We start from the raw sequence: 10,828 nt of genomic DNA, 5'->3' as shown, positions 1-10,828 counted from the left end.
ATTTATTAAATTAACATGGCATGATCCAACCAAAGCTTGGCCAAAGCCTAAGCATCCACACCAAACATGTTAGCCTACAAGATATAAATCATAGGCACTTTAACATGATTAGCCATTTAGTCACAACATATATCACATGAGTTTATTACTCATCTCATCTTATAATATTACCATGTATCACTATATCAAGGATTTTCATATCATGCTCTTACCATTTCTTTCCTGAATAATGCCCATTGAACCATTTAGAATATCGTTGGATACCCGGGATAGTTCACACAAATTGTGCTTACTCATTTAACTGTAATCCGTTAATTCTTGTACATGTATGCTCACACGAGCTGTGAATAAGTATACTCATATGAGCTATGAAAATGGGCCTACTCACATGAGCTATAGTTCGGAACGTAGCTACTCGATGCTGCTCACATGAACTGTGGAGTATCTGCAACACATACCAGACCTCAACCATCAGTAGGACGTTAAAGATCAGCACCTGAATCATGTAAACCCTAATGACATGTAATTTGTATCCTACACATTCCTAAGGTTCAAACGGGGCTCGATAGTCGACGTAACATCATTGGATATGCAATAGATTTATAAACAACAGTCTATGTTACATAAATATTTCAAAACGAGACATAAAAATGCAATATAATTACACAAACTTACATCAACTATAAAACGTGGATAAGGAGGCGATTATTTTGAAACTTTATCTTTGCCTCGATCTAAACCCATACGAGGTTTGTCTTGATCTAAATGAATAAATTCAACTCAATTCAATAATTATTTTATTCAATTCAATCCAAACTCATATTTAAAAAAATTATATTTTTGCCCCTATAATTTTAATTTTATAATAGTTTAGTCCCTAGCTCATAAAATGAAAATTCATGCAATTCACCCATAACCCACCATAGTCGAATTTCATATAGGTCTTTAGCAAGCCCTACATTTCATTTATTTCACAACTTCATCATGAATATTTTCTATTTTTTATTTAATCCTTAATTGACAATTTCATCAAAAATCACTTAACAAAAGTTGTTTATCTATCAACAACTAACCATTTTCTTCCATAAAACATAAAAAACAACCCATATTCATTATGGAAAAACCCTAATATTTTGACAGTTTTACAAATTAGTCCCCGAGCTAGTTGGATTAAGTTACAACGATCCTGAAAACATAGAAATCATTAAAAACGAGACTAAAATACATACCATGCAAACAAAAACTTCATGGACGAACCTAGCAAGCTTCCATGGCTTCTTCTTTTTTGAATTTTTAGTTGAAGAAAGAGTAAAAAGATGATAACTTGATTTTGTTTTATTATATTTATCATTATTTACCAAATTATCATTTTATCCTTAAAAAATATTCATAATTTCATTAATACCAAGCCATGTACATCCACTATCTTCATTAATGGTCTAACTACCACGTAAGGACTCATATAACTACCATATAAGGACTCATAATTTAAGGTTCTATAGCCATTTACTACCTTTAGCTACTAGAACTCAACTTTTGCACTTTATGCAATTTAGTCCTTTTTACCAAATTAAGCATGCAAACGATAAAATTTCTTAACTAAATTTTTAGATAGTAATACTAACATTTTGTAGACATTAAAATAATATTAAAATAAATATTTTCATGTTAGATTTGTGGTCCCAAAACCACTGTTTCGATTTTATTGAAAATAGACTGTTACACTTGCGTTAAAGGAAATGAGTTTAAAGAGTCGATGCATGTATAGTTACAGTCAGTAAATCAAAAATAGAAGGAATGCATGTGCATGGGTATAAATACTCCTTTCTTGGTGCACAAACTCCTTATCTAAAATGGTGTAAGGAGGTACCAGAGGGTTGTTATGTATAATAATGAAAAGAAGACACAAGGTATTATGTTCTGCCTCCGATATGGCACTTTAGTGCAAACCGTGACTAGTGAATACCTGGCCTTACGGGGGAACACTAATGTGTTCGAATACAATGAGGGATGATGGAGGTATAGAGGTTATGACTAGTTTAATGGCTCTAATGAGTGGTATGAAGATACAAGAATAATGGTTCTTCGAAATTAGGATCAGAAGCTAGACAAGGAAGGGAGTATATGGAAAAAGGGTGTACTTTGTATTAACAAAATGTGAACATTACATGAAGAGTAACAGTACGTTAAACAGTTATGGAGGGGTAATCCACAAGGATGGCGAACACGTAAAACAGTTGTGCCTCATGTTTGTCATATGTGAGACTCTATCAGTGAATAGTGTCTGCCTTTAGGTTGCATCCGTTTGTGGAAGTTTCCACCAGTGGATACTTCGGAAACAGGAAGGATAGTATTCACCAAAGTGGCGTAGCAATTGTCGATCTAAGTCTTAGTCTAGTAGTGTCTGCTGAACCCTATTATGGGATATATATATAATATATTTTTCCTTGGAACTCACTAAGTTCTTATGAACTCACTTAGTTTCTTTTCTCTTATTTTCAGGTTAGTAGGTTGGACGTTTCTTTGCTGGGATTCAACTAGATTTGCGACCTATTTGTGAGCCATTTCCTGTCTTTATGTAACATGTAAATGCTAAGGTATTAGGACGCCTATTAAAAGCTGCCAATTTGAACTTAAAAGTTTGTAATTGAAATGTTATTTTGTATTTCAGAATATTTTATATGTAATCTTGTTGGCCTTCATGCCAAATCGCTTTTATATGAGATTAGACTTTGAAAATGAATTTTAAACTACTTTTTGAGCAATAACTCGAATGCAAATTTTTATTAGAAAATATGAGTATTTATTGAGCTTTCGCCAAGTTCAGTTCACTCATATCTCAAGTTTAAATGGTGTAGTATTATATTTAAGTTGTTTCCAATCTAATATATGTTTTTTAAAATATCAAAACACCACTCTAGCAAGCTGGTACCCGCCAAGCTGGGATATTTGGTATTCAGTTGGTGTTGTTAATTTAATGGTTTCATCTTTTGATTCTCCATATCGAATCTAACGATCGAATTGGGCTTGGGTTATTACAAATCCCTTAAGAACCTCAATTGTAGATAGGATTTAATCTCGACCGTAGATAGGATTTAATCTCGACCATCGATATAACTCAATTTGTACCGTTGGTTTTGGGGGAGGCCAACTATAAATAGAGGCCTTCCCCCTTACTTGTAATCATCCCATTCTTTGCGTTCTTTTTAGAGTAATAAAATACTTTGGGAGCATTTATTCAAACAATTGGCAAGTTTTACTTTCTTGTGGTATTTTCTATTCTTTCGTTACTCTTTCGTTCTAAATTGTTTCCACTTTATTTTCAGTGCCTTGGAGAATTTCTATCAAGAATTCTCACTTTGCGAGAGTTAGGCCGACTTAGGCGAATTTGAAATCAAGAAATTGCTAAGGTCACACGAATTACGAGACTAAAGTTCTAGCTCATGACACTTAGGCCTTTAGTAATATGTGAATTATGTATAAAAGATAATATTTTGTTTTATAAGTTACCTCGGTTATAATAAAACAAGAATAAATTTAAATGATGAGTTTAGTGTTAAATGTAGTATTTCTTACTTAGATCTATTGTAGGACCGATGAGGGGTATTACAATAATTTTTAAAAAAAATATGGATGGACTTAAAATAAACTTAAGTTTATAAGAGAAGAAGATCAGGGAAAATAAAGAAAAAAGTATATGAAGGAAGAGGATAATCAAAAGGAGGTTTAGATAGAGAAAAAATGTAGGTGGACAATGGGTGTGGAATTAGGTTAATTGGAAAGGAAAACACAAGAAATATATTTCAAAAGAGAGAATTATCTTTATATGAGAGGAGGAAATGTTAAATTTGAGATTCCATGCTATCAACTTTTAATATGAATATTTTCCCACATTGAACAACTTAATTTAAGTGCAATTATTTGTGTAATTGAGATATCCTAATTATATTAAATTTAATAAGATTGATTAATTATAATAATTATCGAAATATATCATACATAATTTAAAATAATTAGACTCAAATATAATTATTAAATCAATAAATGTGTGTTAATTAAAATTCCAATCAATATCCTAGTAATCCCATTATCAAATTTTGAAAGGGTGTTGAGTGTTGTCAATTATAATGTTTTCGGCTAAGTTTAGATTGAAGACCCTTGTCAATCCTGGACAAGGAAGCTTCAAACAAATACGGTTAGGGTTGGGGAAAATTATTTTTCGAGAAATTATAATATCTGAATCCAATTTTTATTAGATAAAATAGATCTTTTATATTTAAAATAATAAAAATAACTAAAAAATTTCAAAAAATAATTTTTAAAAGTTATTTGTGATTTTTTTTTGAAAACTTATTAAAAAAATCTAAAAATTATAAAACAGAAACCTTATCAAAATAAATTCAAACACTCAAACCCAAAATTAAAATAAATAAATAATAAAAATTGAACTGAATTAAATTGTCATAAATGATTGAAAAAAAAAAGGGCTCATCCTGTCCTACTAAACTCTAGCAAGTGCCTATATTTCTCTTATGCATGTTCAATAAACTTAAATTCCTATCCTTTTCGAGTCAAGCTGAATATTTGATTTTGGGTTGTAAATTTTTAAAAAAAAATACCAAAAAAGATAATAAACATTAAACACATTATATTTTTCAATTTTAAAAAATCTCTCACTCATTGAATTAATTATTGTCTATAAATGAAGAAATAATTCTGGTTTGATTTTATTCCCAACGCTGTTATATTCGACATTGAAATACATGTAACAGCTTCCCATGAAAAAAGAAAGAAAACGGACTAGACGTAAGAGCAGAATGAAAAATGATTCAAGCCGTACCACATTCGATAATGCCAATTGCAATTCACCACACTCATGCCTAATGCCTAAATACTGAACCTCGTTTAAAAACAAAAATCTTGATTGGCTTGTCCTCCTCAATTCAGATTTTTTATTTGCATTTCTAATTCTCATCATTTTAAAGTTTTTGGATTTCTAGATATTCTACAACATTTGGTAGAGCAAAAGGAATAGAAACCAAACTTTTGGATTTTTTTTTTGTATACATTATAATTATGATTCTTGAAGGAGATGTGAATGGCCGGGCTCGAGAGTTCCAATCTCGGCGAACCTAGAAGGAGACCCAAAACTCCAAACAGATGAACAAGGCTCTCCATGGAGAACACATTCCAAGCAACAAATGCTTACCATTTAAACAAGACTCTCTGCTCAAAGCTGTTTAAAAAAACGTCAATCACCAAATTGAAACCCTCATTCAATATGCTAACACACTGGTAAAATAATCGATCATTTTAACAAATAAAGATACACCTAATAGAGCAGAATTTAACCAAACTTACAATCAAGTTAGTCCACATCAATAAATTTTATCATAAGCCTTCCTTTTTTAAAATTCAAACTGTTTCTTTCTCTTTCACAACATACCTTGGATACAAGCAAAGATAAACAAAAGATGGACAAAAGCTGCCATAATCACCACCACCCATAAACGACTTGTGTGTACTTCACTTTAAGCCACCTAAAGCTTCTCCTCAAGGACCCTTTGACCTTACCTTCAACACTGTACATCTTGTAGCTAGCAACCCTTTTCTTCCGTTGGAACTCAGGGTCAGCAAAGCTCCATGATTTTGAAGATGAAGCAGAAGTGCTCTTCCCTTTCTTCAACTTGAAGTCCCTGTTGTTAGCCATCTGAGACTGTGCATAGGAAACACTATAGGACCTGAGCTCATAACCTGAAGAAGGCCTAGGTGGCACCCCATGGTAGGTATCTAACTGCATCATCCCAGTACCATATGACCTTGATCTGTTGTAGTCTTCCATTGAAAGTTGTGGGAAGATCTCAAAGAGAGATTACTCAAGGAAGATGGTGGGCTAGTGGAGGCGTTTGTTTTGTTTTTGCCTGAATATATAAAACTGTGGGGTCTTATTAAAAAGTAGACAAAGCTACCGAATAGTTATTTTTGGGAAATAATTTAAGTTGGTAGATAAAATAGTGATTGACTTTGGAGACATGGGAATTGATTCTAGATGGCGTGTTTAAGGGGAAATCATGGTGTCCAATGATCTAATAATTATATGAATCAATTGAAAAAAAAAATCATCTTTTTTTTTTTGTAATTTTAAGTTATCAAACCCAGCTCACTAGTGTTGATCACGTCGGGTTTGAAAAGTATTTTACTATTTTTCTCCCAACTCGTATACTTTGAAGCAGTCCAAATACTCAACTAAATACATCTTTTTCCATTTTTACTTGGTCGTTGAGAGCTTGACAGTTGAAGTCTACGCATACATTAATCATAACCGTTCATGTGTAAGACCATCCGCCAATGGTGAAAATCGTACTTGTGTGAATGGAGTAGAGCCATACCGATGAGCTGCATCAAGGACCAGGCTCGACAGAAAAGCTAAAGCCTTATCTTAATTGCAAGGCTACAAGCTTTGCTCTTGCTTGGCCTGCAGATGCAGGTGACAAAGGATGGAGGTGGAGAAGCAAAGTGCTAACCTAAAGTTCATGAGTCAATAGGCCATAAAGCCCTGGCTGTTACAAAATGATAAAAACATGTGACCAAGAAATAGTCTAGCAACTCACAAATTGTCTTAACTTTCTTGAGCACACGGCTAGGTGAACCCCACTGGAGAGAATCTGTAGGTCGTCGTAGATACTGGTCACCTACGCAAACATGAACCTTAACACCAAGGTACGTAATCACCTAAAGCCTGATGATTTGTTGTGCTAATTTGCTGTAGAACTCCAGAGCATAGAGTTGTTGTGTTTCCTGTTCCGGACTGTGCTTGTTGAATCACATCAAGTCCCTTGAAAATGGTACAATCCCCCTTTGCTGAATTGCAGATTGCTTCTCAAACCCTTTACTGAAACATATGACTTAGCAAGCAGCTTTCAGTACAGTACTAGGCATGTAAAAGAGTAGGTTCGTGATAAATACAAAGAAATGAAGAGCATAAAAAAAACCTTTACATGTAAGTTAAAAACCTAAATTCAAAGCAGCCGAATTTGAATTCCCAGTAATTGACCAACAAAGTAGTAGCAATAAGACCGAGTTACCATAAGCATATATGCCTCTAAGAAGATTCTCCTGCAATCCCATAGCATTAAAACTGCCATAGATTTCTTTCATTAAAAACCGAAGCCTAGTGAACTATAAACAAACCAGCTAAAGAATCATAGAAAATAGGAAGCAATATAACAAATGAATCTGAAAGGGGTTTAGAGAATAAATGGAATATTGTTAGTCCATTTCATTTGACCAACTTTGAACCATATTTACCAAACCGTCGTCAACTTTACCTGTAGCTAACAACCTAAATTTCGGATTAAAATATAAAAAATATTTTATACAATAATAAAATTATATTTTAACTTCTTATAAAAATATATACTCAATTCTTTATAGCAAAAAAGATAACAAAATAAAAAAGAGTAAAAATGATGAAATGAGTGTAAATTCAGCACAATCGGGAGACCATCCATTACAAATTGATAGAAAAACAAGTGATGATTAAAAATTAGCCATGATGAATCAGTAATAGCATAAGAATTTTAATATAAAGTATTCGACTGCCCTTTTCTGTTTTCTCGATTTTATCCCTTTGTTGCTATTGTGCGGCGTCGTTTGGTTATTGTTATTGTTATTATCCGTTTACATATGTTGATCCAATGGGTCAAAAAGGAGCTCTTATCATAAAATAATAGTAATAATCTATAACTATATATTAAAACGTAAGCAGCTGGGTTTTTTTTTTTTTAGAGAAAGTAACGGAGGGAAAAAGGTATAATTATCCCTCAGTCCCTTTTCTTTTTTAACTTTTGGATTAAGTCCCTCTACTTGCTTTTAGTTTTAAGAATTTCATCCATCTACTTTTTTTATTTAAAAATTAAAGTTAAATTGATAACATTATTAAGTTAAGTCTATAAATTTAAATATGAGTTATCAATTAAATTTAAATTTTTAAATTAAACCTTTAAACATTAAAATATTGCATATTCAAAATCGACAAAAATCGATTTCAATTTTTCAATTAATTGCAGAGGAGCTAAAAGTATTAATTTTTATTTTGAATGAAGTATTTAGACAATTTTTGTCCATGCATCTATTTTCAAATAGATTGAAATCCATATTCTATTTATTTTTAGGATTATTATCTCAATTGCCACTTAAACAAAATTACAAATCTAATATAAATTTAAATAAGCTCTTTTTTCAAATTAAATAATAATTTATTTAAAATAATTAATTTTGATAAATTATCATAAATTTAGTAGGCATATTTTTAATCTATACATAACTTTTTTTTAAAAAAAATTAAAATAGTTCTATTGTATATTTGCTTAGAGTTTGATTTAAATCCAAATTCAGTCCATTCAAGAATGATCTTATTTTAGGTTTTTACTTTAAAATGATTCCGAATTTGATTCACACAATAATATATAGTCAATTTTAAATGGTTATGGTCATAATATATTAATAATATTATTACCATCAAAAGATTTTACATAATAAATAATTAATTAGTTCTTTAAGGAAAAACAATAAATTACTTAAAATAATTTGTTGAATATTTAATTATAAAAAGTGATACTCTTTCCTCTCTTTTTTTAATGCCGGTTTGGATGTGACGTTGAAGAAAAAATTGGTTATGATTAAGGCGTCGTCCATTTTTAATTTATTAAATTACAATAATAAGCTTCGGTTCTTTTGGAAAGAACATAAAAATAGGGTATAAATTAAGTATATATTGTGCCATACAAAAATGGTGTATGTTTAAGTTTCTAATGTTTTTAAAATATTGTACCCATTTAAGGTTCAACATAACAAAATATTATACTTAATTGCCTTGATTACAAGGTAATTTTATTTAACGCAATTAATTCATTTTTAAAACAGTTGATGAAATGTCTTGTATTAGAGAAAAATTTGTGTGAATTTTTAAAATATTTGTATAGATGTTGTGTTATTAGATAGATTTTTTTTTTTTAAAGTAAAAGAGTATTGTCTTTATTTGTTTATTTATGAGATATTTTTAGTACGGGGAGAGGCAGCATCATCTTTAGTTTTATTTTTGTTTTATAATTCGTATTTGAGGTTTAGGATTAATTATCTCAACAAAGTTTTATTTTTATTTTTATTATTATTATATATAGATGTATTAGGCAGTGAAAAGGGCGGCAGCATACACTACACACCAATGATTGTTCTTGTTTAGCTTTAATTACTTTTAATTATTTTCCTTTCTTGTTCTTTAGTTAGATTTAATCTAGCTTAAGGTAAATTATTTATTCGATGTTGGAGATCCCATTTGTATTCTCTGCTTCGATATTCGTTAATTCTTAATTAAAAAGGGTAGACGATATACACTCGGTGAATCGATACAATTCATAATTATCAATCCACTAAAAAATAAATTGACGTGACTAATTGAGTAAATAGTTGAATATGTAAAGAGAATTAACAATCAAGTTTAAACAATCCGCTCACTTGAGCTGAGTCCTAGTTCACAAGACCGTCTCAAAATTAAATTGTAGAAGTTGCCTTTAATGTTATTTGATTGGTAAGGGTTATCATTTGAGTTGTTCCTGCAATTAATTTACATACAGAAGGGTTGGTGGTTTGAGACTGTTCCTCGATCACTAAAATTAATTTATCGGTAGTAGGAGAAAATTCATTGTTCGGGATCATTCAAGGTCAAAGTCAAAATCGTGCTTGAGGCTATAGTTTTCATTTAGTTAATTTATTTATATTTAATTTCAATTTGTATATTTTGATTACATTTTTATTTTCATTTAATTTTCTTTATTTTTTGTTTTTCATATTTAATCCCCTTTGTTTTTTGTACAGGTTTCACGAGTTGTGGACACAAAAATTGCCTACGACATGTTCTAGTTATAATGAAATGCAAATTTGGATAGAATAGTTCTTGTGGGATTGGCCATAGTATTTATACAGCAAATTTAATTTTGATTTTAGGTGTAAAAATTTTATTTTTGGTAGATTTAACATTCATCAAATTTTGGTGCCGTTGCCAGGGCTGACACTATCTAATTTTGTTTATTTTTCTCTATGACCAGATTAAATTCAAAAGACCCACTCGTGTTCAACCCATAGATATTCATGCTAGATGAAAAGAAACGGTTAAATGAGACAAACGACCAAAAGAGTCAGATTCCCTACATTCTAAAGAAAATGACGAGATTGAGAAAGAAAATAAAGTAAAAATAAAAAACGATGAGGAATCACTTTTTAAAATAGGAAATATGGCCCAGAATCAAACTATCAGACAACTTGCCAAGGCACTAGATGAACTGCAACTGCTATGTTCATCTCCTACCCCACCGTAAAGGCACCATTTGAGCAGAAATCAGGCCTAATACATTTATTGTCTACCTTTCATGACCTACAAAACGAGAACGACACATATCCTAAAGAGTTTCCTATGGTTTGCTTAAGCAAGAAACTATAAAGAGTCCCTGAGGGCCACAAGAAAAAGAAGTATAATAAAGGGTATGACAAGATAGACTTCTATGTTGTTATTCATGAAGCTATGGACGAGCTTATTGCGAAATCAGAGGCCTTGAACATAAATCCAGAAATTGCCCAGGGGTGACTATGCTGTTGTTGCATACCGTCGCGTATCCCGCTATCACTCAACCACTATATCCAGCCTCTTGAACATAAATCCCAAGTCGGATATTTCAAATAATAACCCAATATCCTCAAATCTCAACAAAAATGTTTGAATTTCTAACTTCCCTATTTCACTTTTCAGCAGTCAAAATAGACCCAAACCAAA

At 31.2% G+C, this 10,828-nt stretch overlaps 1 protein-coding gene across 1 annotated transcript; it reads right to left on the bottom strand.

Moving 5' to 3' along the window:
• Positions 1–5,293: 5,293 nt before the first annotated feature.
• LOC107962828 (uncharacterized) lies at positions 5,294–5,962 on the bottom strand. Its single transcript, XM_016899361.2, has one exon. It carries the CDS (start codon positions 5,840–5,842, stop codon positions 5,495–5,497), a length of 348 nt encoding a protein of 115 aa, XP_016754850.1. The 5' UTR covers positions 5,843–5,962; the 3' UTR covers positions 5,294–5,494.
• Positions 5,963–10,828: the final 4,866 nt, after the last annotated feature.

The sequence above is a fragment of the Gossypium hirsutum genome, chromosome A06 (assembly GCF_007990345.1).
Source record: "Gossypium hirsutum isolate 1008001.06 chromosome A06, Gossypium_hirsutum_v2.1, whole genome shotgun sequence".
NCBI lineage: Eukaryota > Viridiplantae > Streptophyta > Magnoliopsida > Malvales > Malvaceae > Gossypium > Gossypium hirsutum.
The sequence above is the reverse complement of the archived record's forward strand: the minus strand, read 5'-3'. Positions and strand labels throughout refer to the sequence as shown.